Source organism: Penicillium brevicompactum (genome assembly GCF_028827555.1).
Source record: "Penicillium brevicompactum strain IBT 35665 chromosome Unknown utg000003l_segment0_segment0, whole genome shotgun sequence".
Classification (NCBI taxonomy): Eukaryota; Fungi; Ascomycota; class Eurotiomycetes; order Eurotiales; family Aspergillaceae; genus Penicillium; species Penicillium brevicompactum.
Genome location: NW_026623206.1, coordinates 4,359,477 through 4,387,388, shown reverse-complemented (window position 1 = coordinate 4,387,388; position 27,912 = coordinate 4,359,477). Strand labels below are relative to the sequence as shown.

The 27,912-nt window shown below is 46.2% G+C and overlaps 9 protein-coding genes across 9 annotated transcripts; 5 read left to right on the top strand and 4 right to left on the bottom strand.

The window, feature by feature from the left end:
• Positions 1-6,486: 6,486 nt before the first annotated feature.
• N7506_005435 (uncharacterized protein) lies at positions 6,487-7,026 on the bottom strand (the record flags this gene model as incomplete). The annotated part of the gene is made up of 1 exon (XM_056954729.1): positions 6,487-7,026. One exon carries the CDS (start codon positions 7,024-7,026, stop codon positions 6,487-6,489), a length of 540 nt encoding a protein of 179 aa, XP_056813618.1.
• A 1,256-nt stretch (positions 7,027-8,282) lies between these two features.
• N7506_005434 (uncharacterized protein) lies at positions 8,283-9,033 on the top strand (the record flags this gene model as incomplete). The annotated part of the gene is made up of 2 exons (XM_056954728.1): positions 8,283-8,364; positions 8,426-9,033. The coding sequence occupies 2 exons, from the start codon at positions 8,283-8,285 to the stop codon at positions 9,031-9,033; spliced, it is 690 nt and encodes a 229-aa protein (XP_056813617.1).
• A 583-nt stretch (positions 9,034-9,616) lies between these two features.
• N7506_005433 (uncharacterized protein) lies at positions 9,617-11,116 on the bottom strand (the record flags this gene model as incomplete). The annotated part of the gene is made up of 1 exon (XM_056954727.1): positions 9,617-11,116. The coding sequence occupies one exon, from the start codon at positions 11,114-11,116 to the stop codon at positions 9,617-9,619; it is 1,500 nt and encodes a 499-aa protein (XP_056813616.1).
• A 479-nt stretch (positions 11,117-11,595) lies between these two features.
• Positions 11,596-12,469, bottom strand: N7506_005432 (uncharacterized protein; the record flags this gene model as incomplete). Its single annotated transcript, XM_056954726.1, has 2 exons — positions 11,596-11,853; positions 11,915-12,469. The coding sequence occupies 2 exons, from the start codon at positions 12,467-12,469 to the stop codon at positions 11,596-11,598; spliced, it is 813 nt and encodes a 270-aa protein (XP_056813615.1).
• A 1,360-nt stretch (positions 12,470-13,829) lies between these two features.
• On the bottom strand, positions 13,830-15,300 carry N7506_005431 (CP2 transcription factor; the record flags this gene model as incomplete). The annotated part of the gene is made up of 5 exons (XM_056954725.1): positions 13,830-14,156; positions 14,243-14,591; positions 14,634-14,978; positions 15,028-15,036; positions 15,113-15,300. 5 exons carry the CDS (start codon positions 15,298-15,300, stop codon positions 13,830-13,832), a joined length of 1,218 nt encoding a protein of 405 aa, XP_056813614.1.
• A 1,361-nt stretch (positions 15,301-16,661) lies between these two features.
• On the top strand, positions 16,662-18,515 carry N7506_005430 (uncharacterized protein; the record flags this gene model as incomplete). The annotated part of the gene is made up of 4 exons (XM_056954724.1): positions 16,662-16,675; positions 16,738-16,833; positions 16,940-17,392; positions 17,453-18,515. The coding sequence occupies 4 exons, from the start codon at positions 16,662-16,664 to the stop codon at positions 18,513-18,515; spliced, it is 1,626 nt and encodes a 541-aa protein (XP_056813613.1).
• A 1,544-nt stretch (positions 18,516-20,059) lies between these two features.
• On the top strand, positions 20,060-21,255 carry N7506_005429 (uncharacterized protein; the record flags this gene model as incomplete). Its single annotated transcript, XM_056954723.1, has 3 exons — positions 20,060-20,483; positions 20,603-20,637; positions 20,758-21,255. The coding sequence occupies 3 exons, from the start codon at positions 20,060-20,062 to the stop codon at positions 21,253-21,255; spliced, it is 957 nt and encodes a 318-aa protein (XP_056813612.1).
• Positions 21,256-21,261: 6 nt separating this feature from the next.
• Positions 21,262-22,926, top strand: N7506_005428 (sensor histidine kinase; the record flags this gene model as incomplete). Its single annotated transcript, XM_056954722.1, has 3 exons — positions 21,262-21,573; positions 21,643-22,128; positions 22,162-22,926. 3 exons carry the CDS (start codon positions 21,262-21,264, stop codon positions 22,924-22,926), a joined length of 1,563 nt encoding a protein of 520 aa, XP_056813611.1.
• Positions 22,927-23,085: 159 nt separating this feature from the next.
• Positions 23,086-23,501, top strand: N7506_005427 (response regulator; the record flags this gene model as incomplete). The annotated part of the gene is made up of 2 exons (XM_056954721.1): positions 23,086-23,185; positions 23,248-23,501. 2 exons carry the CDS (start codon positions 23,086-23,088, stop codon positions 23,499-23,501), a joined length of 354 nt encoding a protein of 117 aa, XP_056813610.1.
• Between the last annotated feature and the right edge of the window lie 4,411 nt (positions 23,502-27,912).

Sequence of the window (27,912 nt, the reverse complement as noted above, 5' to 3'; positions counted from 1 at the left end):
CAACGGCGAGATGGATCGGCGTATAACTTTTCCGGTCCTGGGTGTCTAGCGCCAGGTCTTTTCGTCTAAGAAGCCATCGGACAGCGGCTACAGAACCATAGACGACTACCTGATGCAGCAGTAGCTGAGCGTCCCGTGATGATTGAGTCCCAAGAAACAAGTCGGTGTCGGGGTCGTTGGAAAAAATCATTTTCATCGCGGGTCTATTGAAGTGACGTGCCCAGGCCCACGGCGAGTCGCCTGAATCATCCTGTAGATCAGGGTTGCTACCTCTTGACAGCAGAAGATGTACGAACCCTATCCTGCCAGCGAAGACCGCTAGGTGGAGCGCCGTTCGGCCGTATTTGTGTTTGATGTCCACTCTGACGTTAGGCTGTTCTAGCACGCTCTTGACGGTGGGAAAACGTTCCGCAGTGGATGGAATACGACATGGCGCTCTCGCGCGCTTGATTCTGAATGTTAATGTCTAGGTCTCGGCGGTTGAGGAAGAGGTCACGCACTGCAGCGGAAGAGTATTTGAGCGCCCTCATTAAAGAAGTTTTGCCTCGGTAAAATGCATTGACTTTAGCATAATGCTGGAGCAAAGCCTTCGCAAGACCAACATTGTCGTCTTTGGTGGCCAGATGCAATAAATTGCTGTTCTGAAATTTGATGTTGTGTTTCCAGATGCTGGGCTGGGGTCTAAATCGAAATCTTTGCATGATTTCGCGAGGGCGAATAATGCACTACCGTCCAAATGAGACACGATCCACAGCAAAAGCTCGCAGGGGACGTCTCTGATATTTGACTGTGATTTGCTAGCTCATCGGTATATTCATTAAGAACATATTGAAACAGAACATGATTAGATAGCGGTGGAGCCAGAAGCAAACAACACGTAGATGAGGGTGAAGTGTGATGTAAAGGTTGGACGTGGGGAGACCTAGGGCCAAATTTCTTCTTTCCGCAAAGCAGCGAAATACTCCGCTACCCGGTAGTCAATAGTGCAATGCTTGGGATATAGGTCGACGTTATGGCAAGGATGGCACTTTTTGGTTGCAGTAGGGTGTGTCCGTCCACATAACATACAGACTAACCCTTGGATCATATGGCCCTTTTGGCAGTTTCTCAGGGACCCTTCCACTACTTGGATGCTGCAATGCAGGCTGTCGAGCAACGATCCGATTCGGTCTGTCAAATCCCCTGGAAAGTGTCAGATTCTTCTTCGCAGACTTGCGCAGAACAAGACTTATATTTGACATTATCAGGTATCGTATTCAAGATCTCAATCTTCTCCCATTCAAGAGCAAATCCAGGGTCTAGGTTCATCTGAGATGTCATAGAAAGTGTAGAGAAGTGCCCTGAGCTGCGGAATAAATGTATGGCAAGGAGCAACAAGCCATATTCCATTGCTGTATTATGAGTTGATTGAAAATGGGAAAACCAATGCGACATCCACGGTCGAAGTGCCCTGATGCAGTCGCATTTGTCACAATGAAAAGAAAGGATCGCGAGGCTTTCAGCATTCATAGTAAGTACCTCACTGGGCTCCTGATAGCGAAGGATAGCAAGCAGTGTGCCCATTGGAGCTGGATCATCATCATGAACAGGAATTTTAGGGCAATTCTCATTTGCCATCTGTGTTCCTTCGAGAAAGCCTGGCCCGAATATATTCGCAAATACAGGTGAAGCAAGACTAAGGACCTTGGAAGATACTAAAAAATGTCGTTTTGTACCCGGCGATTGGCCTTCAACAGTAAGGGTCACGTCTCCATCTTGATCAAGTCGCTCGACACCAGAATCGAAAGCTTTGATTTTTTCTATACAGAAATCTCGGTTGGACATTTTAACTGCTCGAGTTTTTAACTGCTCGAGCTCGAAGAAAGGGACTAGAGGTTGAAATTCAACGGAAACAAAAAACTTCGAATTTTTTGTCTCATGAAGGAGGGAAGAGGGACCGGGGCGAGGAGGCATGTCCAATTACTAAGTCGAGGGGCCCATTTTTTCCAAACAATACCAGTGGACGATGATTCCAGATTCCACTACATCAAATCTTCAAAGGTCTGGTCTCATTCGCCTAACTCTTCTCTACCCCGCTGCCAAGGCTTTAGCGCATCTGGTTTATTGAGCAAGCCGCATCTAGGTGAGGGCCGCAGTTTTATGGTCTGACAAGAATTCAAGCATTCACATTACGTTTATCTGAAATTCAATTAGTCATAACTGAATACAGAATTACCATGAAACTTGTTGCACCAATCATATTGCATTGTTCAATTTTGACCGCAGATACTTTATTCTGTGAAACTGAAACTGGGTCTGCCTGCAGCTCCTACTCGCTCATATCAATTTGGGCGTCTCTTGATTTTGCTCGTTGTCAATGACTCCGTTTTCTTCTGTATTGACCATATGTTTCATCAAGGGATCACATAAATCAAGCCGATCAATGATAATGCGAAAAACGAATTCTTGCGGGGAGCTTCTCATTCTTGTGCGATAGCTTCAGATCAAACGTTGCCTCCGAAGTTTTGATATCGTTGGTTCGGAGATGTTGGATCTTGTCTGATCCGTAAAAAGAATAGTATGTTGATATGTGCTCATTATCGAGGTCGAAAAGCTTGGTTTTCCAACGTCGTGCTGCTGGAACAATGTCAGACTCGGATTCAGAATTTCCTCCAACCGCAGACATATCTAATGTGATTCCTCCTTGAAGTTTGAGTCCAAAGATTGTGGGAAAACCGTCGTATTCCCTTAGGCAACTCAGGAACAATTGCATTTCTTCTTCCTCGAAGCATATTGGCTGCCCTAGGACTTTGAGCAAAATAAATGATTCCTTAGAATCGCCCCTTCCTTTGTCGCCGATTGAAGGTAAATTAAGTCCTATTAACACTGGCTTCACGCTGTACTTTTGTATAACGTGCAGAAGCCAGTCGTCGCTTTTAAAAATAGTAGTCCACAGCCGTATGTATGACTCCTGTGTCTTCCACTGAGGTAGTCCTAGCGCAGTGAAGACATTCAGCTTGAAAGAAAGTGGTGTATAAGAAACAATGCGACCAATCAGCTCTCTGGGAAGCTTCCGAAGAAGTCTCGAGCTGCCTTTTGGCTTCATCTTGAGTATGGAATTGCTAGAAATGGAAGGGTGACAACAGGCGGGCTTTATAGGGTCTTGAGGAACATAGTAATAATCACCTAAGCTCTGATATCTGATGACCATCATTAAGTGATATAAAGCGGTACCATCTGGGATTGCGCTAATCTTGCGGCTTATATTCTGACCACCTAATCAAACGCAACAAAAACCATAGAGCTAAGCATCTTCCACTGCATATTTTTTTCGATCGTTCTACCAATACTATATGGGACTTGAACGCGGTAAGCACCGGTTTTCAGGTATAAGAGCCTGAAAATTGCGGCTAACCTTCGCCATTTCTACACATCGCTTGACCGCAAACTAGACTGATTTCAATACAATCTCTTGCCCGGCAACTGTTAAACACCGGTGTTGACAGATATCAAGGGTTAAAGCATCCGAATACAAAAGAATAAATAACTCGCAACGACGCATAAAGCTCACTTAGCACATTGTCAAAATCCTGCTTATTCATTGTTCAGGCCGTTCTATGTAAGAAGTGCGTTCCAATCCCATTCATATCCGGCTGTTGGTAGCCTTGAGCGCGCAATCCCTGCCACGAAACGATATAGACTTGTGCATTTTTAGTCTGGCTTGCGGGCATCAATGGTGTCGGACGGATGTTTTTCTTTGTTTTTGATAATTTTCTATTTAGTGCCATTCCCAGCTTGAGTGACCCGTCTGTAATGGATAATAGGACTATGGGGTCTTTTAAGTGTTTTTTCCGCCTCATCCCTATCTTCAGAGTCCACATCCGAAGCACCATGCAATATTGGGACTCGATTGGTCTGGGCGGGATTGATGGAGCGAGTAGACTTGATTGGACAGGGGCCATGATGAAACACAAAACTGGATTATTTGACAGCATTTACTTCTGCGAATATCGCAGAGCCAGGCCTAAAGAGCGAAAAAGCAAGGCTCAGTGGATTAGCCTTTGCAAGAGGGTAATGAGAAGGGGTGTTTGAATATGCTTTTCTCCGTAATCGTGCAAATTTAGAGAACTTGCCACCGTCGGATTTTCAGCACAACATGAGCCTCATCAGAGTCAGCCGCGCCAGCGGTCAGAGGGACCAGCAGGAAACATATCAGTCGATCAGAGGGGGCTCCGTCGCTCAGCCAGACTAACAGGGACTCACCTACCGCGAGATTTTTCTACCTCTGCATCGATTCGCCGGTCGACGCGACTGCATTCCACTCAGTATCGGTGATCGCAGTTTGATGAAAATGAGAAATTAGCGAAGCGACTGTCAATCACACGCGACAGCACGTGACCAGACACTCGGCCCTCGGATCAGCAACAGAGCCTAGCAATCTTAGCAACCGAATGAATCAAATTCTAATTGCTGAATTCCCTAGAGAAGTACGCGATCGTTGTATATTTGCCACGGTGGTAAGTCGAAACCAAGTGCAGGTAGATAAAAGCGCACATACCTAACGGCGGCGGCCAAAGTAAATCCGACAATGAGTTCAGCTGTTGGAGCGCGAAGACGGACTTGGCAGAAAACACAGCTTACGGGTCGGCCGAGAATCTCGACATTTCTGTCCATACTGCCTCACGACCTATTAAAACCAGCTGGTGTATATACTTAATCGACAAACATTGTTAACCTGACTCTTGGAATGAATACATTGATACTGGAAACGCCAAAAGCAATTGTAGGAGCTGTGTATTCCCTAGGAATTCCTCTTTAGCTCCTAGGGCTATGTTCTGTTTCTAGGAAACCGAGGTCTACGCCTGGGATTTTCACTCTACGATCCTGGCTGAATACGAACTGGTTGTGGGAACACATTAGCGAGACTTGGGAGCTATTACACTCCTGGGACCCTAAATTTGGATCTAGAGTCAATTTATTCTCCCTTCTAAGGTCGCGGCAAGCCCTCACTATTGTAGTTCAGAGGTATGGATTTAGTTGTTATTTCAGAGTGATACATGTGCCTATATATACAACAATGAGCCAAGTTGATTTCCAATCAACTTGGTCGTCTGTATAGACACTTCGGAGCTAATTCCGACGGTGCGGCTTGGTTCCTGATCTGCACCAGCCTCATATCACAACACTCACAAGATACCTTTACCAGAGCTGCGCACAAATATGAGTCATTCAACGACTCCGGGAAAGGCCAGCCATAGCCCCAGGAATTACACCTGAGGTTCCAGGAGTTGATAAGACTGTCAACAGGAGCATGGCTTTGGTTTCCCGAGGTAGAGGTACAAAACCCCAGAAGCTCCAATGGGTTTCCTGGGGGCTATGTAGCTCCTAGAAGCGCTTTCTTTAGTCCCAGAAACCGCACTGAAGCCCCTGGGAGCTATCTTGCTCCCAGGGCCAAGCCGTCGTTCCTAGGGCTGATACAGTCTGATCCTGGAAACTATAAAGTCATCAATAGGAGCGGCGTATCCCCTGGGAACTACGTTTTAGCTCCTGGGGCTGAATATTTTACTCCTGGGGTCTTCACTATATGTTCCTGAGTGAATATGAACTTGGTTTTGGGAACACATTGGCTGAATCCGGGAGCCGTTGCGCTCCTAGGGCCGTATCTCCGAATCCTAGAGTCAATATTCTGTTTCCCAGGATAGCTTGTTATCTCAAAAGCTTTCACCCAAATCTGCGTCATTCAATTACCCCCGGAAAGGCAAGTTATAGCCCCAGGAACTGCACTCGACGTTCTAGGAGTTGATGGAACTACCAACAGGTAGATGACGTTGATTGCCCGGGGCAGAGACTCAAACCCAGAAGCTCCGTTGGGATTCCTGGGGGCTACATGGCCCCTAGAAGCGGCCCATATGCTCTCAGGCACCGCGATAAGGTCCCCGGGAGCAAGAGCAGCCCCAGGGCCAAGACATGCATTCCTAGGGCTGATAGAGATGTCAACAGGCATGTGACTGGATTTATGAGAGTGGGAATAGTGAGCATACAAATTAAGTACGATTCATGGGTCTAATGTGATCTCTGCGAAGCTCGCACGTTTCTCCGGTTGGCTTTGAATCCTCCACGACCATCAAGCTTGATGGATACTTACGCAAAGCACATCGTCAATCACCACACGTCTTTACATCAAGTCACTCAGAATACCGCTCCAATATCGACCAAGAACGGCCGGCTAGTTAGATTAAGCAATAAAAATGCTTTGATTTCAATGAAAATGACCAATTGGTAGATTCTCTCTGCAACTCTGTATTAAAGTCCATTCCTTTGCTTGACCCTGTCCATCGCAGCTCTCTCATCCTTTTCACTCCACCTCCCTCTCTCAGTCTTCGAAAAGAATCGTAAAATATTGCAATTCTTTTTCGTAATCCCGGTTGACTCGTTCCTCAAACTCCTACTTTAGGAGGTCGTTGGAACCCCTCTTTGCCTGTTTCATAGCTCCGTGCGCACACTCTGCTAGTTTCCGCGTAAGACGCATACGACAAAAGGCACGAGAGACATAATCACCGCTAAAACTCCGAAAGCGGCCTGGCCAACGGCTCCATAATACATAGTCTTGTAGTATGGAAAATGTCCCTCAATGTCAAATAACTCAAATGATGTCTGAAAGCCGTGGACCTTGCTGGCAACATAACCCCCCAAGGATAGAACGATAAAGCCGACGACAAGTTGAGTGCAGATGTAGTAAAGTCGATACTTGCGGTCTTCTCGCAGGCATCTTGGGTGGATCGCAAGGACGATCCCGAAGATGGAAAACATGGCTGAGATGAGGGCCACAATCACCATGCCCACGACGACGTTGTCCATGAGGTTTTGAAACGTGATGTCCAAAATAGAGTCGCTTGAGGTGGCGAGGTCAGATTTTGCGCGGTCTCGCAGGATGACCGCAAAGCGTACAGTGGCCGAACTGAGACCGGCAAGAGCCAGCCAGGTGACGGAAAGGAAAAGGAAGGCAAGACACATTCGAATTGTGGCTACGGAAGTATTCAGAGGCATTGTGTCTGCAAGAAAGGATTTTTCCGAATACAGGAAGGTGAGGCGGGTCTCGTTGAAGAACAGCAGAATGATGAAGCAGTTCAATCTCCGGGCACCGTGAATTTATATGTGCTATGGTCTCTTCACATAAATGCTGCCTTAACAAAGAATGGCCCAGCTGATAGTGAGCCGTGCTAGGTGCCTTTCTCATGCTTTGTTGCCTCAGCGGTAATCCCTATAGGCATTCTCTCGGTACGAATGTTTCAGGTAGAAGCACTATCCGTATCCTTTACATCGACGGCCACGAAGACCGTCGCGAATCCTTGGTATCAAGGCGGCTCTAGAAACCACCCCGTGTATTCTTAGGATTTACTGTCCTGTGAAACGGGGCCAGTATATTATCATCATCTCCAAAATGATGGACTGTGCATAACATATTTCAAGCCAAATAGTGATCCCAGGAAAATTACCTATCCTGACAGAGTTTGCCTTGGTCTTTTGCGAAATTACTTTGCTGTACTCAAGCCTTTGCTGTTGATTGACAAATTACTGGACACGTTCACAGGAAAACAAATCCCGCTATTTTCTGTCGTTTCTGTTGAGCTTGCTTTCTGCCAGCTAACTTGGGATCTGCTTCCAACCGTTGAAGCAACGCTTACTGTTCGGTGAACCAACTGGCCGATTAAGAATCAATCTGAACTGGCAAATTTAACTAAGTCCCGCTAGTGAGTAGGTAACTGACATAGCTCAAGTACCTTTCTATGAGCGAAAAACTCATATGCTGTTGGTATTCAGTGGTATTTATGTTCAACGTTGATGTAAACGTTGATGTAAACGTTGACATCAACTTTCCGACACCATTCACCACCCGTACATCCAAAGGTATTATCTGAGAGTACTCAGCGAATGTATCAGCACAATACTACCAAGCTATTGTGGACGAGGCCAAAGCCCCCGGTGCTCCTGGGAATGCGCTTCAAATCAGTTGGTGTTTCGGGCGCCACGTGGATACGGCAATTGGATTGAAACATCGTTGATTCGATCGTCGCATTGATCTATGTACTGTGATTGTGGCAACAAATCAACATCCGCAGTGCTCCTGGGAGCCGGCATTCGTATTGGTAATCAGCGAAAACTGGGTAGTGGCTATATCTTTCATGGTGGATATCAAACATTTAAAAGCTCATGATTGTCCCATGGTGGATGCTACCATGCCCTTCTTTTGCTCTAATAACTCGCTAGTAGAGCACCATTACTAGCAAAACCAAAAAATCATCATGAATTATAAGCTCCCACAGGCATCAAAGAGGTCCAACACCCCAGACACAGAAGAACACAATGGACTTACATGGCAAACTGGTATCGTTATTTTAGAACCCCTTTTCGAGGAATCCATCGGCTGACTATCTATCGCATTGAGGCAATGAATTGACTGAAAACTTCCGTCGGGTGGTTCGTCCGTTTATCCACGAAAATCGCGTCCACTCAAGCAAGGTTCTACAGCCGTCTGTTGACCAGTCCACTGGCTCTGTAGCTACAGAGGTAGCTACTTCTGTTGGCAGCTCGAGGAACTATATGACTTCTCCAGGCGCGATAAAGACTGAATATCAAGACCTGGCCCCACTGAACGCGAGAAAAAGAGTAGCCGACTCCTCAAACCTCCCACGAAAGCAACATCGACACTCATCCTCCGCATCTCAAATACAAGGCCACTCACAACTGGCGGCCCAAGAGATGCATCGAAAGAGATCCCTTAACCTTACAACAGCTAGTAGGAAATTGGTTAGCGATACAATTCAATACCTACAAACGCTATCCGATCGAATCTTGATCGCCGACACCATCTCCTCCACAGAGTGGGTGACGATGCATCTCGCCACGCAATTGCTACAGAGCAGGTACGAAGATATCCTTGCGAGGGAAGAGATGGAAACAGACGCTGTGTCCGAGTTTAACTTTCCACCGACACAGCCAGAAGGGCAATGCCGGAAGTGTGCTGCTGCGGATGAGGAGCGGCTGTATGACTGAGGGGCTATTCCTTCCTGTTAGTTTGTTGGCATATTTTGATAGAAGAACTGGGTTTGAAAATAAAAGAGCAAATATATGTGCCTATATGTCACCATATTAACTCAGATGAACCAATAGGGCATCACTTGTAGACTATAACCCCCATCCCGGTGACATGAAATGCCCTGTGTGATGAAACGTCCACCAGGTACCTACATATTCGACCCTTGTCACTCCCGATCCACATTTGTAATATCGCTGAGAGCAGCAGGAACAATATTTATGTAATCTCCTCTTCGAGGCCTCTTTTCAAACAAAAAATTACACAATGTTAGAGTGGTGGATTACAGGTTGTCATGGACTACCTAGAAATCCACTGTTCACTACCATGACGCCAAGATCATCCACCAAAACGTCTAAGATAAACAGAAAACACAATGTCGTACCTTACGGCATGCATAGTCATGTCTATTAGTTTTTAGTATCACTATGATTGGTTTTGTTTGAAAATATACCAAGTTTAGTAGAACTATGGCAGCAGAAAGGTACATAAAGCAAAAATACTGACAAGGAGAATACACGGGGAGTAAAGAATCTTGTAAAATCAGGTTTGAGAAATACTAGCGCCGTCAAAAGGAACAGCCGCCCCACGAGCAGCGACAGCGTCTCTGTGCCCATTAGCCAACGCGGCAAACAGTGGGTACTTATATCTCTCCCCCAAAACATGAATTTCAGAATCCGCGTTGAGTCTTGCCCGGATTAGCTCCGGGCATCCCTTATCTGCTAGAATATAAAATAGACTCGCACTCATGGTATACTTCCGATTGTTGAACTTTTCGAAAAAATTGTTGGTATTGATCCAGTTAGAGATGGGAAAAGAGGTCAGAAATGCCTCTTGAGGAACAGCTTTTGCCGCTGCGTTGGCATGGTGGAGGGTGTTATCACTGGCATACTTCAAGAAGGGATAATCGTTTGGTACTTCCTTCCGGTCGTTAGAGGTAGACTCTGAAAGTAGCTTGCTAACAGATGTACAGATCAAGATATGATTTGCATAGAGGCTGCAGCATTGTTTGAGTTTCTCGTGGCCTACGCTCTCGTAGTCAAATCCAAGCTCAGGCCACAACTCATACGGGCCCTTGTCCTTGATAAGGAAGTCTCGGACAGATTCATGGATAAATTGAACTCTAGGCTGGCTTGATCTTGTGATCTCGGCAAGTCCTTTTGAGGAGCTGATGACATATCTGCTAGCCGTGTCATCGCCAGCACCAGTACCTAGGACGGTGACATCCGGAATTCGACTATCGACCAAATTCTTCAGACACAAACCAGACCAGAGGGCATGATAGAACTCTTGCGGTCGTAAAGGGTCCTTTGCGTACAGAATCCAGAGAACACAGAGCAGGAGGGCTTCTGTATTTTCATTGTCACGTCTCAAGATATCTTTGAATAGCTTGCTAAGATCACTGGGTATTTCCGCGAGTCTTATTCTAAGAGCCATTCCACCATGTCGGTACTCTTTGTTTAGAATATCAACCACCAAGACGACCCACATGAAAACACCAGCAGCTTTACTGATGAGTTGTGGTTGCAGCTCTTCGACAAGCTTGGGTTCTTTGATTCGGAGGCGACTTGTGACGTACGTTGCCAAGTCTTCCGCATGGCCTGGTTGATCCTCCAGTGTAAGTCGGAGGCCCCAATGAATTACGATGTAGGGATAGTGTCGACTTGAAAAACAGGCTCGAAATGGGACCCCTTTTGCCGTAGATCTTTCGGCTAGCTCTTCAAAGTACTGGACCATGTCCACAACTTGTTGATCATCACACTCGTCGAGAGCATCGACAAAGCAGGTAAACGAGCGTTGACCGAGGGCGCAAACTGCATTGGCAAATAGGACTTTCAGAACATTCAAGGAAGGGCAATCAGTTTGACCTTGGGGGACCAGGTCGGAATCGTCTAAAACAACCTGAAGGTCAGGGTACCCTTCAAGTAGTTGAAGCAGTAATGATCGATACATCCCCGAGATCGACTTTTCCAAGCCACCACCCCGAGCGTTGAAGAAAAAGGAAGCAGTGATCGCATGCTTGCGACGGCCCTTGCCCTTCATGCTTGAGTACGCAAATTTCATGATCGTCGACTTACCTGCCCCGGGCTTACCAGTGATCCACAAAAAGCCGTGATGATGCGACAAACTTGCGGGATCAAGCCATTCTTTGTAATAAGGATGGCTGAGAAACCAGTGACACGTTCTTTTCTGTTCTTGTTGGATGGTCGTTTTTCGGGAATCCATTTGCTCGAACTTGAGAGAATTTAACAAGCGCTGCCGGTGTTCGTGAGATAAATATTGATCTATAGGTATGGTGTGAGCAGCGGTGACTTAATAATGTTCCTAGGGCTGGTATGCATTCTTACAAGAATCGGCCGTGGAGACAATGCTTGTATGCGATCCAGTCACGGCTAACACCTCAAGCAATTCCCTTGCGTATGCGGCTGCGGTTGCTGCAGCATATCTCTGCCATGCTTCGCCTTTGTGGGAATCTGCATAGTCGCAGATTCCCCGAATTGGAAGACACGGGAGGATATCCATCAGACCAGCGCTTTCCATCTCAAACATATGACATCTAGCTGTCGAGCAATGTTGTCCCGTGTTGTGCCGTCCCTCATGACTTGGTTTCCAGAGGCGATTGCGCCATAATGGATCCTAACTTCGGCCAGCATCCGTCTGCTTCGTGGGACTAGCTTTGAGTGGTCGCATTTGTCACAGCTGCCGGTTAGAGATTCATGATCATAGATCGCATGGAATAGACGATCCGGAGAGCTCGGGCGGGAGTATGGGTTGTCCTTCTAACTTTTGTTGTAAGATAGATATGACTCGGCTAGGACTTAATTCATGCTTCGAGCGGACACAAGACACAGCCGTACCGAGCAATTGATGGGGAATTCTCGGAATCGCCGTTCGTTGGAGCTCTCCATCTCTAAAAGCTTTCCCAAGATCATACTGCATTACCCTTGTTCCGACGACAATATCACCCAAGCGTACATCAGCCTTGCTTGGCACACCGCCGGAAATTCCAACCATCAAACATGCACGAATCTGTGGGAACGTCCGCTTCATGTTCGTCATGAGGATTGCTGCGTTGTTTGTTCCATATTGCCCATCTGGTAAACACGCAATGACAACATTATGCCGATAGATGTCTCCTAGTACGTAGGTGTTCCTATCGTCCGCATGGGTAGGCAAGATTTCATGAGATTCGTCTAGCATTGCCTGAGCTGCTGCCATTTCTATGTACAGCGCGCAAATCCAAGCGATGGTGTAACGCTCGTGTCGTGGAGCTGGCAAACCGTCATGGTGGGAGGTCTTTGGTCGCTTGGATAGGTGGCATTGTGTTGTGGGTGTATCATGGTTATTACCGATTTGTGTTCCATTATTGATCTCATAATAAGACTTTGATGCCATAGTGATGGTTGCCTGCGTTGTCAGTGGCTTGTGGCGGAGGGAGTTTTCTGATTCTGAGCTGGAAGGGGGCAACCAGGCTCACTATCAGGTGACTTGTGGCACATGAAACCTTCACTCGGCCCGTCCCTTCTGCCGCCACTCCCTTACCCGTCCCTGGAAATTACTTAATTATTTACCTTAATTCCCCATGTACGTTGATGATTTCTACCTGCGTTTCCGATAACATTACACTAGCTTTTTAATACACTAGCTTTTTAAGCATTACCTGCACCGGTCCCATCGAGAAGTCGAGACCTCGTGGAGCTGGATTGTTGACAAGGTTCAATTATCTGTGGCCAATATCTTCCTCGTATCTTCATTTGGCTGACCTGGCTGCATACTGTATCGCATTCTTACCTACACCTGATCCTAGCCCTGCTCGACTACAACATGGACGTATCTTAGCGCAAAAGTCGTACCCGGTTCGCAGCAATCAATGTAGGCCTCCAACGCCCGAAAAGTGGAACACTGGCCCAGTATCTTGCTCACAACAGCACGCCTGGATATCTATCGCAGCTCATCCATTACCCCAGCACGAGCCTCGGCGTCTTTCCGATCTGGGTTACGAACGTCCCATGCTTATAAAGCTACCTGATCCTCGACTCACCTCCACAAGTCATTTTCCAAAGAGATTTAAAGATCCGAAGTCTATGCCTTTCTTCCACAACTCTTTCATCGCCAGCCGATCCGTGCCTCAAGTGCTACCGTTGCGAATATATCGCCCTGTTCCAACTGTCTCTTATAGCGAGAGGACCCTGGTCAATCAATACCGAGTCCTATGTCAAGCCACGGCAGCGAAGACGCCGGTCATCGAGTACGGATAGATGACCTAAATTTCTAGCAACGTCCACTTTTTTCGTTTCTTAGCTGAACAGCTTATTTAATTCGGTCGGCCATCCTTGAGTGGTGTCTTTGTTCACTGATCATCGCCTCACTTCTGGCGACTGAATAACTAGTTGGCGAGTTTTTAAACTTCAAAACATTACACTCTGACTTCAACATATACAGTCATAGCAGCGGTCCCGCAGCAGTGCCGATTCCGGTGCATTCTGAAACGAAGCCAAGCACCTTACCAAGTCACTCAGCGCCCGCTACTGCTCAGCAGAAAACGAGACAGCGAACACCCATCAAAAGTCAATTCGAATGGCCCTGAATTCTTGGAGCGAATGATTTTGGCGATTTCTAGCATCTTGCAATCTCCTTTGGGAACAGGCTTGGTGGTCAGCGGTTCTGGACCCTCGGAGTGATACTAGAATATGTGATTGGAATATGATTGATTTTATCCCTGATCCTAAAATAGGAAGAAATATTAGATTCCGCTCTAAAAACCCACGGCCTCAAGGACACTTTTTGAGACTTGATCACCAGGTGGGATTTCCTGGATGGTGCTTGCGCACTTTGCCGATTTTGTCGAGGTGGAAGGTGGTGAATTGGAGGAATTTGTGCTGGCCGGGGAAGGAATCATCGACTTCGCTGACTGCAAGTCACCCGTGTTTTGGTTACTCATGTTCTCGGATTTAACAGACTTGCCAGCACCTGACAGCCAAATCGGATACAAGTCAGGATCATCGGCCTGGTCGCCGCGCAAGGCGAAGATGCTCACGGAGCCAATAGAGGAGAACATCTCTCGCATAATGGCCAATTTGGACTGAAGATCGTTTCCAAAGATATCCTCTCGGGTAGTCCATCGTTCGAGCCCATTGGCCAAGTACGCTTATGCTTTGACTGTTTCACAGGACGATCGATACCCTTGGTGGTAGCAGAAGCATTATTGCCGCGTTTGCGCATGACAAAGCCACCACCCATTTCAGCCTGTGAGACCTGCTGCTTAAGCTTTTCGATGGTCTTCTTAACATGGTCGACATCATTGGAACGCTTACGCTCGGCGCCGTGGTCACGGAAGAGTTTTACTTTGCAGTAAGCCAACTCCATGTCGCGCGTTACGTCCAACTCCTCACCAGGTGACAAAAGCTCAGTTGTTGCGCAAAGCCTGACTGGAATTCCCTTAACACTCTTGGAGTGGCTGAAATTAGTCGAGAGGAAGTTAAACCGCACGGAATATTGCAATCGTTTGTGCAGGTCGCTGGGTTGGCAGTTTTAAGTGATGCAGAAGCCGTCCACGGACATGTTTACAACTTGAACCTGTCGGTTCTTGTGGACCTTGCTGCCTTGGAAGGTATCGACATATTCGACTGCAAACAAATTTCCACCGCGTTGGTATGCTTCGTCTATGCCTCGGCCTTCCTTCCACAATTGCCAGCATATTAACGGTTTCGCCCGTTGTTCTTCTTCTTCGAAAGAAACGAAGACATAGGTTCTGTATCGAGTCGGCTCGGAGCTTATCACGGGCGGTTTCGAGTCCTGAAAAGAAATATTATATGCTTGGCTCTTGTTGAGATAGGTAATGGGGATTTCCTTCAAGTTCTTCACCATTGCGGTCGGTGCGCGCAGGGAGACATTGAAGCGGAATCTGGTGTGCTGTTAGCATTGGGAAGGAGATATAGAGTCATTTTACTCACTGCTCACTCCTAGCATAACATATTGCCGGTCATTTAAGGCGAAAAGTCCGTGGATGCTGTCGTATTGGATGCCGTCTCAACCTGCAGATCATTGATGGACGAAGCATCAGCCAAATCATCCATAGCATCGTATCCCGGATCCCGGTGAATAAATGCACTTGGGGTGTACGAAGCCTGCTCAGCGTAAGGATTGATTTCATGCGTATGGTTGGCCATAAAATGCGAGTTCAATGGTCCAAAGCTATGGCTGTGTGCGTATTGGGAACCTGGCATTGTGTTTGAAAGAGAAAGCGGAGCCATAAAATGCATTCCCATTGGCGTATGCAAGTCACCGGCCAGATTATGTAAAATGGCGCCCATGCCACCATACTTTAGATTATAATAGCCAGCATATTGGTTGGCAGATGGTATCATACAGTATGAACCGCGTTCCATCCATGAGGATGTCAAGATCAATTCATGCATATTTCGAGGTGTGTATTCTTGGGTGCTGATCATGTGGAGTTCAATGTCGTGGGTTTCCATTTTCATGTCGTTGGGACGTATGGTATGGTCCTGGGCCGTCGCATTGAGAGGCCCTGGAGTTGGCGCCCCCGGGCCCGGAACTTCTCGCCGAGGAACAATGCCTGAGAATGCTTGATGGAAACGACTGATGAACTCACTATAAAGCTTCTGGGCGTTATTTCTTTTGGATTAAAGGTGTTAGAGCTATTAAAGCTTCTGGTACGAAAAAAGTAACCGGTTGCTGAGCATTGAGTGCGATTTCACCAATGGTTGGTTTCGTTGTAGGAAACACGGGGAGTCGGGGAGGTGTCGGTTATGAGGGAGCAAGCAGGCTGTAGACTATTGTTGAGCCACGGAAATTCGTTGCGGATATCGAGTAGCCGCGCCAAGGCCACCGACCCACTCACCACGGCATGCGTATTGGTGAGCTTGGCACGGCTAGGCGGTTTTGACATTCGCCATAGCCTAGAAAAGTTCAATCAAATCTCATGGAAGAGTTTCCACGAATCAAACCGGAGAGTGAGCCGATCGAGTCGGGAAAACTTTTCCACAAGGCTTGATTGGCTGGTTTCTTCCATAGTAATCGCGAATAACGAGCTTCTGTCTAAATGGTCGCTCCCCCGCCCAGCGGCAATTTTGCAATTGATCGTCTCGCTCTTCTACCATTATTCATTCGCACTCTCGTCCCAGTGTCCCTTATGCAGTTCGAAGTCCTTCCATTCGGTCCTTTCGGAGTTCTCCCTATGTAGCTTCCTTATCTCATTATATTTAAGAAACGAATTTGATCATCCTTTCATAATCCTTGCGGCATTCACTATAATGCCACCCCGCAGCCGGCACAATGTCACGTCCTATCCCACCAACAAAGGCCCTGCAACACCAGCCAGCTTCGGTACATCCAAGGAACGTGAATTCTATAAGTAAGTATCTCCGAGAGGGCATACCAATCAAAATAGCCCAAAAGTTCAATGAATAGCCTAGCAATTAAACCTAGTAGCCAATAGTAAGCCCCGCACAGAGCCATTCTCACTTATGTAAGTAAACACCCACCTGCCGTGGACTGATCGACCCATGTCTGTTTTCCGTCTCGCTACGTTATCATTCACGGAACTTCGTCGTTGTCATCAAACATGTTTGAGAACAGGTACATAGAGATCTCTAGTCCTGAGCTTTAAACACATGATACGCTAACATTAATCTCTTTAGACCCAATACTCAGAAGCCCGACAAGAACCTCATCAACAAATTCCAGGAATCCTTCTCCGACGTGATCAGGCCAGTCACCAAATGCAATCCAGCTACGTTTGTCTCACTACAGCATCTTCACCCCTTTCATGCATCCAAGTCCCTTGTCATAGCCATTTGCTATACAGTCGCATCGGTTCTGTTGACTATCAACCATTGATAGTTACTTAGGCGATTTGCGATCCACGCCTTTCAGAGATGATCACTTGCTTCCTACGCACGCTGCACCCCAATCCTTCCACGATAATACCTCACGTGGTATGACACCGGTTTTGCATGGCCCGGCCGGAGATCTTCACACACCAACCCTCGGAAGATATTTATTAACACCTAGAACACTGCTTGACCAATTCCCGGTCACACCCTTGCATCTACCCAAGGCCGACATATCCTACAACAGCTTTGATCCACAATGCTTCCCACAAGAACCTCAGAGTGCCGCTTACCCACTCAGTGGATTTGTTTACTCCACCTTTGCCGATGAACTTATGGGCGAACCCGGCGCACAAGAATATTCCAATGATGTGGGAATTCAAGGGCAGTTGATCTCTCAGCTCGTCTCCCCTGGGACCAGTCTCTCGGGAGTTGAAACTGTGGTAGCTCATGATACTACCAAGTAAGTTCGTTTTTTTTTACAAATTGTGCTTGGAATTTAGTTGGGCTAATTAGTTTCCAGTTCTAGATATCTGGTGGCCCTGAACACACCCACGGCGATGATTCATGACCCGAATGATCCCACAATTACCTATCTCAATAAAGGTCAAACATACTCTATATCGATCACCGATCTGAAGTCCCCTCCACTGGCCAATGGATTGGTCAAGTATCGAACGTCAATACGTGTTTCCTTTCAAGACAAACATCAAGCATCAAGGCCCACTTCTTCCTGGCAGCTATGGAAGGACATTCGTGGCCAGGAGTCCCATCGAAAAGATGGCCTTTTACGCGCAGTGGAGTTTGTTGATTTGGACCCAGGCAACAAACGACGAACTCAGCTAGAAAGAATATCTTTAGATGGCTTTAGTATCATATGGTATGCAGATTCCACCGCACAGGCATCGGGATGCTCGATAGGTGTCAGATTCAACTTTCTTTCGACGGACTTCAGCCGTTCTAAAGGGGTGAAAGGAGCTTCTCTCAGGCTTTGTGCTAAAACACAAGCCGATTTAGGCGATGCCGAACTGAGATTTTGCCATGTGAAATTGTTCCGTGATCACGGCGCTGAGCGCAAAATGTTTACGGACGTCTCACAGCTAAAACGTGCAATTGAGAAACGCCAAAAGCAAGCCGCTGAAAATGAAAATTTGGATTCAAATGACAGTCTTGGAAAACGAAAACGTGATGCTCGCTCGGCTGTTGATACAAGCGGTCCCAGTCTAGACGCTGAAGTGTTGAGAATGCAAAGTCTATTCTCCTCCAATCACCCCGTCAGCACTTTTTGTCTTCCGGGTGAGAAGAAAGATGATCCGGATTTGTTCCCAATCCACATAGTGGATGAGGCGCAAACTCAGCATCAAGTAGACAAACCGACTCTGCAAACTCTCACCCCTCCATCAACATCGAGCAGCAGGTCGAGAAGTCAGACACATAACTCGGGGGATCAGCAGCCACGTGAGCCGCCTCTCAAATCAGAACCACCCGAGTTGATCGACTGCAATGATAACTCTGAAATCCTCATGCTATCTACCCAAAGTGCTGAACCGATGGATGTCAATTCAAGACCTACAGCAGCAGGTTAAATTTCCTAGCCCAGACAACCTTGAAATGAACACGTGCTTACGAAAAACTAGTGGCATGTTTTTATCTCCGCTTTCACAAAAGCAACGCACAACAAGATGGTTACCACACCGCTGTTTATCTGGCAGAGCGTACCGCGCAGGAACTCATGGTGAAGATCTGTGAGAAACGACAAATTAGCCAGGCTCATAGAGTCCAGCTGTTTCAGATCAGGTCAAACGGCATGAAAGTCATCATTGATGATGAAGCAGTTCAGCGGATCCCAGATGGCCAAGATATGACTGCAGAAGTGGGTGAGGCTCCTATCGATGACGTGGCTTTTTATGGTAGCCCAGTACCTGTCACCGTCGAAGTCAGATTGTTCTTTTGAGTACGCAGAAGGTAAGCTCAATATCGCCCACTTGTTGTTTTATTTCCTAGTATTTTGCCTGAATGTGAATAAGATAGCGGATATCCATCTTTATAGAGAATTTTGAACAAGCAGTATATCAAACATACCTACCTAGTAGTGTTGTGCCGAGCAGTTCGCTGCCCAGGTGGTCGAAGAGAAAGCAGTGGTAAAGATTCTAATATTTTGTCACAATGAGAATATCTAAACGCGAATCTTGGAAAGACAGGGACATGCCCGGGTGACCGCACAAATATTCGATCTTAAAGCAATTGATATCCCTGGGCCAATTTAACATAACGTTTGCCCAGGTGCCTAATGCGTAGAGATATACAACCATTGAAATATTGTATTAATTAATTGACCTCGATCTCAGATGATCGTTTACAAGGTTCATACAAACGACCATGATAAGTTTGGAATCACCCGGGTCTGGGCAGCGATCGGATAATTACAACCTTGGAATGTCCACGGGGATCTATGAATGGTATTGATGCAAAGTGAAAGTTTGAGGTGCGGGGCACCCGGGCACCCGGGCATAAAATTGTGCTGACTCAGCGCAATAAGCTCACGAGTTTGATAAGACTGATAACGTGATTCGCTTGCGACGGACTTCATTGATACAAGTCCCCTCAAGTCTCTATTGCGCTCCATTTTTGCGGTTTTCTCTTGCCATAAGCCTTTGTTCAATATACCTATCGCCTGAGTGTTGACTACTCAGTGCCTTCCCTTGGACCGTTCAATACCTCCTTGGGCGTTTCAGGGGTCCAACTAGGTCCCCACCAATCTTTGAAGGCGTAATGTCCCATCCGGTTGACTTACAAGAGGCCCAGCGAAGGCTCCAGCAAGTCAGCTTCGGTGCATATCGTGAACGAGAATTCTTCAAGTATCTGCCGCCCTATCATTCGGAAATAGGTACCCTACAGCATGTCAATCGACACACATTGCCTTCCGAGTTCGTTGCACGACCATCGTCAGACTCTGTTCTGACCGCATTCGCTCAGCTGGGCACTTTGCGGCTAGATTCCAAATACGTATTAATTTCGCTTTTTGGTCGATACGAGTAATATATCCTTACCGAAGCAACACGAACCCTCAGTCTCCAGGATAACACGGAACATACTACGCACGATAGGATGTAGATTGGGGGGCTATAATATGTCATATGACCGAGGTTTCTGCCAAGCTGCTATGAAGTCTTCAAGTGCAAAAATGCTCGTCGTTCCAGATCTCACACAGGACGAACAGTTCAAGGATTATCAAGATGTCACTAACTATCCACATATTCGCTTTTTAGCTTATAGTCCTATCATCAGCCCAAAGGGTATTGTGATCGGCGTTTACGTGGTATTAGACAATAAGCTCTATGGACCGCTAGATGCGGATCTAGAGAAATTTTTAGTGGATATTTCAAATACTGTCATGGATTATTTAAGTGCTATCAAGTCCAGAAACCAACAACGTCGGAGTGAGCGCATGATAATTGGACTCGGAAGTTTCCTTGACAGAAAAGGCAGCTTGCGAAACTCGTGGAGCAATGCGAATGAGGAAGTCCTTACCCCGGGCGAAGAAGTTGCGGAAGGTCAAATCAACGAAAGATAACAGGAAAAGCAAGTTGAGGATAGCATTTCTCGGGCTATGACAAAAGCATTCCCGCGCCATTAACCGTTTCGCCCAAGTAACTACAACATGCATCAATAGTCAAAGCCTACAACACAGAAAGAGAGACAGCAGTTGTTAGCCAAGGCAAAGATTAGCACAAAGATTTCGCGAAGCCTAAGTCACATTTAACCAGTAGCAAACCCAACGATAAGAACCGCAACAAGCAAAGATCGAAAGAACTATATGCTACATAGGTCAAGGAGACCTTTTCACAAGCGGCTAACATCATTCGCGAAAGCATTGAGATGGAAGCTGCTGTGTTTTTTGACGCCAAAGTTGGGTCCAAATCGGCGCTGGTAAATGCTCCGAGCGATTCTGAGACTAGCGGCGGAGGTACGTCCTTCTTAAGCGAGGATGACGCTAAGGTCCCAGCTCAAAAAAGGTCCACATGGCGCGATCTGACCAAAGTAGCGCATTTACCAAGTGTTGGTAAAAATATAGAGAATCCCTGTAAAATATTCGGTTTCTCCGTTTTAGGTGTGTCTAGTGTGAACGATCAATTGATCGGTGATAACAAAATTGTGTTGTCGGAGAATTTCCTCGGACACCTGTTCCGTCGCTATCCCCGAGGAAAAATCTTCAATTATAACGAAGATGGAAGTATGCCAGCGAGCGATACCGGTGAAGGCAAAGACTGCTTCCGCACCGCTGGCAAAAAGTATAAGAAGTCAAGCAAGACAAAAATACGATAGGATTCTATGACATTGTTGCAGATTGCACCTGATGCTAGAAGTATTATTTTCTCGCCCCTATGGGACTTACATAAAGAGAGGTGGCACGCGTGCTGTTTATTATGGATAAGAGTTCCGTATCGCGGTTTCATTTCCAGCGACGAACTTTCCTTTTTATTCGCATTTGGAAACAGTGTTATGGCGGAAGTCAACCGGCTAGCTGCTCTTCTGTCCGAATACGCGAAGGCAGATCTATTAGCGGAAATCAGCCACGAACTTCGGTCTCCTCTTCATGGAATCTTTGGTGTCGTCGACCTATTGGTTGATACTTCTATGGATGTCTTACAATGAGGATTTCTTCATACAATCTTATCTTGTGCGTCCACTTTACTTGGGTCGATTGACTAGCTTCTTGAATATGCTAGTATCAATGATATTCGGTCGAACTCTTTAAAGGACACAAGTTATCTAGGAGTCACAGCCGAGCAAGATATAGGGCCAGGAAAGATCGATGAGAATTTCATCATTCAACTTGATGCTGCTATGGAGGAATCGATCGAATCTGTTTTTACAGGCTATTCTTTCTTAAAAAGCGACAAATTGCTCAAGGGTAGTTCCGACCATACAAATTCTGATAACAAGCGGAACAAAGTTTTGGTAGTTCTTGATATTGACCACACTCAACACTTCAAGTTTGCTACTCGACCCGGTGTGTGGCACGTGATTTTGACGAATATATTTAGGAATGCCTTGAAGTTGACCAAAGAGGGCTACATTTTTATTTCGCTGAAAGCAGCCCCAGTCCCCGTGGGGCCCAATCACGATGGCAATCTCGCCCAGTCGAAAGTCACTCTATCTATTGTTGATACTGGGTGCGGCATGGAGGGTGATTTTGTCCAGAACGAAATGACCACCGCCTTTTCCTAGGAGGATACCCTGTCATCCGGTAATGGCATCGGGCTTAACATCACCAGTCGGCTAGTATTGTCACTTGGTGGCAATATACAAGTTAAGTCCGAGAAAGATGTCGGAACTGAGGTCGTCATAACAATGGTTCTGGGTTATATCCCCAAGTCAGGGTCGAGCGACTGCCTTATCGATGACCTTTTCCCTATTGAGGAACACGGCCTGATGTCAGGGAAAACCATTTCCATTGTGGGACTAAGCTCTTCTCATAAAGATGTGTCACTTTATCTCTCTCTGTACAAGCTATGTCGAGATTGGTTAGAGATGGACACCCATTTGTTTACGCTGTCAAACAAAGAGTTTGGCAATACCGATTTTTGTATCGTGCCACATACATATTTGCAGGGAACGAGTCTACCAGACATAGTTTCATCCTTTAAAGTAGCAAAACGGCGGTCGCCTCCGCCTGTCATTGTCATATGTTCGTCCCTGAAAGTGGCGCATTCGATGTCCTTGGGCCACAGCCACTCAAATGGGGCACAAATTGTGGAGTTCATTAGCCAGCCATGTGGGCCTCGCAAGCTAGCAAAAACCTTGGAAACATGTCTCCGACGACAGCAACAACAATTCAATCTAGGCAGTGACAAAAGGGAAATCTCAAATACTCGAACAACTACCGCTCTGCCGTTACCACCTAACGAGTTCGAGAGACACTCATTCCTCCAACTACAGAATCCAGATAGCAACCAGCCAACATCCAGCAATGAAAATTCGAACAAGCTATAGGAGCCAAAAGAACCATCTTCGGGGGATATTGGTATCCCATACACGTCAGAAACCAAACAGTCCTCCGCGGAAGAAAAATCTCAACCCCAGCAAAACTTCCCAACAAATGTACTTCTCGTAGACAACAATACTATCAACCTCAAACTCTTGATTGCGTACATGAAGAAATTAGGTTGCAATTACCTTACTACACAAAACGGACAAGAGGCCCTTGATTGCTTCAGAGAACATACAGCAGATATTGCTATCATCTTAATAGGTATACTACCAAACTATTCCTCACCCAATTATTTCTAAAAAGCTAACATTGATTCTATAAAGATATTTCGATACCAGTCATAGATGGTCTGGAGTCTACTCGGCAAATCCGCGCGTTGGAAAATACCATGGAAACAAAAGAGTCCACACTCATCTACTGTCTTACTGGCGTCGCGCAAGCCGAAATCGAACACGAAGCAATGGCGTCTGGTATGGATATGTTCCTTACCAAACCTGTACACTTGGATAAACTGCTGCCCCTGATCGAAGGCAAAGTACCAATCTCGCACCCAAAGAAGAAGCAATATAAACCTTGAAGATCTTCAAGGGGATTGAATCCAAAGAAGAGGATGTAGCCCGCATGGGTTCACCGACAGCGTGGGTCAAATTTCCCCGTTTGGGGTCTGCTGCCGATGGAAAAAAATTTGCGAAGTGTGCTCGTTGAGATTAAAGATTGCGGAAAGAGATGAGGTGAATAGCTCTGGTGGCCATGATGTTATGAGATCCTTTGTATTCTCGGATAGAGAGGGAACGATGAAGATACGGACATGAGGTGTATTAAAAAGACCCAAGAGAAGAACAAGGTCCCTTCTTTGAATCTTTTGATTTGAGTATGCCTTAAGACTTATAACCAGCTAACATCCGTCTGAAACCATTAATATCTTCTTCGCCCATGTACTTTAATTTGGTCCAGTCTCGAACGCCCGTTTTGCCGGCAAGAGATCGTGTCGAACATTTTTTAAGCTCTATTTCAAAATCTCTGCAGGCATTTCCACAACGAAGGAGGGGATGTTCGAGGCTAGCAAAGATGTATCTGTGTTCGCATTCAAGGTCTCTGTTAGAGCGCCAAGAACTCCATTCAGAGTCTCGAACTCACCCCCTAAGTGGATTGACAAATGATTCCCAGAGGTAGAGCATGAGAAATCAAGAAATCACAATTAATATTCCAGAAGCAAGTAGGTCCAGGATTCATTGGTCTTTCTGGGAACTTACAAAAACTCCAGTTGCTGTGGCGGATCGTGAGTGTATGACCGAGCTTTCGCACGACTGAAGCTAGAGCTAGAAGCTTAGCAAAAGAAAAATAAGAACCATGGAGGCTGAAATGGCAAGGCAAGTAAGAGAGAGGCAAAGTCTTATCAGAGGAAACGCTGTCAAGCATAAAGCTTGATTTCGTTTGACAGCGCGACATGAACATCATTGGATCGCACACTTTGAACATTAATATATTGAATGTCATATGAATCGAGCAAGATAGCTTAAGACCTAATGTCTAAAATGGGGTCTTTCCGCTCCGCTCGTTATCAAACTAGTGTCATTGAACAAAACAACGTTTGAAAGCCAAATTTCCACTTGAATGTCTATTGGATATATCATGACAGCCTCTACAGACATTACAACTGGCAGTAAAGGCTTACCAAAATCGTGGTATATCCTACGATAAATGAAATCCTATGATAGATGGAATCCTACGACCGGCCGAGTCGTGGGAATATCTAGGTGGGCATTAAAGCCTCCCATACATTGATTCAGGGCCATCGAGGCCCAATGTAAGGGGCTCAACGCTCGAATTGGCCAAGGATCAAATATCACATATCCGATGGCAGTAAGCTAGAGGCGAATGCCTACTGTTCTAGAGCTTATGCCAAATGGCCATGGTTAAAAGACGACAGCGTAGGAGAAAAAGCTAAGATCCAGTGATCGTGAGGACTAGTCGCCAGTTGACGTAAAAAGGGCCCAGCTGGCCCATGAGTCAGGGACCATAAGCCAGCTCGGCCCTTTTTACTCAACTGGCGACTGGGCTTACTATCCTAACAGGCCAGAAAACATGCCGATATAGTGCATTTTGATCAAGGGTCGAGTCTTGTGGTGTAACCTCCAGTCGGTGGCCTATTGGGCATTGAAATGCTCCTAGTTCAATAGCATTAATCAATGCGAGTCGGTTATGAATTGAATATTGGAGCAACCTAGTCGGGATATCGAGAGGCACAGCTTTCCATAATTGAAGCACGATCAATTGTGTGAGGATAATCGTGAGGCCACCAATCGGTTCACCGCGGTCTGGGCTCCGCAAATGCTATAATCCACAGTCGCACAAGTCTCGTCTGGTATCTCGACAAACTGGCCCACAACTGCCAAATTGGTGATCTCCTCTGGTAACACATTTGAGCGATCTCCGGAAGCCCGAGTCAGCAAGGGTGCTGCTAAACGAGGCATCACACGGGGGATAGTTATCGAGGTATTCAACATAAAATCTCGGGACATTTTCAGATGTTCAGCCAATTCAACCAAGATCTCTTGCCCTGTGCAATGGAGCATTTCTTTCCTCACATAGTTTCCTACACGATTAGGGGTGGAACAATACCCCCAAATCACGCAGACATCCCTGGCTTGATGAGAAAACAGCGGTTGACAAGGAATAAGTAGTTTGATGGACCAATTACTTTTCTGAAGGACGATAAAATTTCTTGAGTCAACAACAGCTTTCACTGATCTGACGAACTGGTCGAAGCATTTAGTACTTTGGAACGTAGTTGTGAAGGCTTCCACTCGAGACTCATCCACTCGCGTACAAAAATTGTACGGGTCGCCTAAAATCGAGCCGAATGCTAGCCAGAGCGACCAATTTTTATCAAATCTGTCCTCTGCTTTCAGCAATTCCAACGAAGGTGGCTTTGTGTTGGTGCCACTGGTTGACCCAGATACGGAGGACCCAAGAGTCACAACAGCAACGTCGTTTTCGCCAAACGTCACAGTACTTTGTTTATCGTCTTTGGCCCATTTAAATGCTGAAATTCTTCGGTGGCTTCGATCTTGATCAATGACCATGTCAGTGATCGTGACGTCGAAGTGAATATCAATTCCTTCTTTCTGAAGGAAAGTTGTTATTGGAAAAATGATATCTTCTTGCGTGTCGCATCTAAAGCGATCAGGAGGAACGGATTTGCTTTGAGGTCGTCGATCGGGAAAGAATTTCTGCACGCATCGACGGAATTCAATAGCGCTAGACCAGGGACAAAAACCGAATCTTTTAAGTTCGCCAATGTTAGCAATGATTTTGAGAGTCTTTCGACGAGAGACTAACATAGAGGACCAGGTAACCCAGAATGCACTGGAAAAGAAATTTTCCTTGAAACAATCACGGATCATTTTTCTATCAAGGCTCTTTTCTGATTTTAGAACGAATTGCCTCAATCCCATCCAGACTCTCCATCCGATACTAGAGCTGTTAGGGTCGATAGCTTCCAGGTGATTATCGCCTTGCCAAAGAAGGCAAGTGTCGGCCGCATCGCCTTTGGACATTTTCAAATCCTCGAGTGCTGTTTGCTCTGAACAAGTGGCCGAAGGAACTAAAGAAAGTAGGTACTCGGTATGCTTGTCGCAAACAATAGGCAAGCATGAAGATCGGTGATCATAACCATTCATCGCATCACCTGTGGTGGGTAGTCCATCTTCTGGTGCTCCGCGGGACTCTAAGAGATGAATCTGAGGAGCCGGTATTCTTGCATCCCGAAGTAAGAATACTGCGGATGCCAAAGAGCCGATACTCGTGCCAAGTATCCAGACATTAATCTCTTTGTGCACCCATTCATTTTGGTCTTGATGAGACAGATCTTTGTGGCTCACCATGATATGTTTGCTTTTCACACAGGTGTGCCCAATTCTGGTGCTGAACGAAGTGTGGCGACTGACATTAGTCCTACGTGGCCGTTGACGTCACTATATGCTCATAAGATGATAAGACTTAATCCGCCTGCACTTTTACGGGAGGTATCTTTTTTCAAGACCACTCTAGATTTTTTATTATATCGCTCCTTGCTATACCTATACCTGTTTCGATTTAAAACTTGGTCCGGTGAAGCAGCCGTCGCTCTATTGTGCATGTACTGTTTCTCGGGCGACTTGATACAGTATGTAGGAGGCTCCGTAAAATCATATTATGTATGCATACACTGCAAATTAATGTCGATTAAGCCTGGATAAAAAATACCTCGTCAAAGACAGCTGAAGGGCGCTATCCGGGAAAGAGCCCTCTAAGTCTCTCTGAACCGACAGCTGCTTTTTCTCTTCCCTACGAGAATATGATTGATATCATTGCAAGATCCTTCGCAATATTTAGAGATAACAGATTAGGTTGTTAATATAAATGGTTCTCATGTGATACTCAAGCGGCGTTTTTATGTCATGGTTCACCCAAAGGTACGTAGGAAAGCAAAGGAACGGATTTCCGTGGTGTTTCATAGGATATGGGGGTAGAGGTATCACGTGAAGTGGACTTGTTGCCGCGGTGTTTGTTTTGTTTGTTCTTTGTTGGGACGGACACCTTTGTCTGTTCTTTGTCACGGGGAAAGGCTGTTTGTACTGTTCGCATGTTCGGAGTTGGGAGCACTTCAGGCAGTTCTCGTCCGATCCCCTCGTGTATACCGCCTTTCAATCGACCTTCCTCCTTCTTACCTTTATCACAGTCTGTGGAGGGGGTATAGAGTGCTCCCCCATTATGTTATTCAGAGGACGTTCGTTGAAGGGTTGTATATTATAGTGTACCGCAATGTACGCCAAGATATGCTTGAGGAGATGCGAGGCAAACCAACGACCAGGACTGAGAGCAAGTCAGGCAATGTGCTTTCAACTGTGCTTAACACACAGTATTCTCGATGAGTAAAACTTATGAAATATAGAACATACCAAGAGTGGCGCGCATATCCAAATGGAAGAAAAGTATCACTGGCC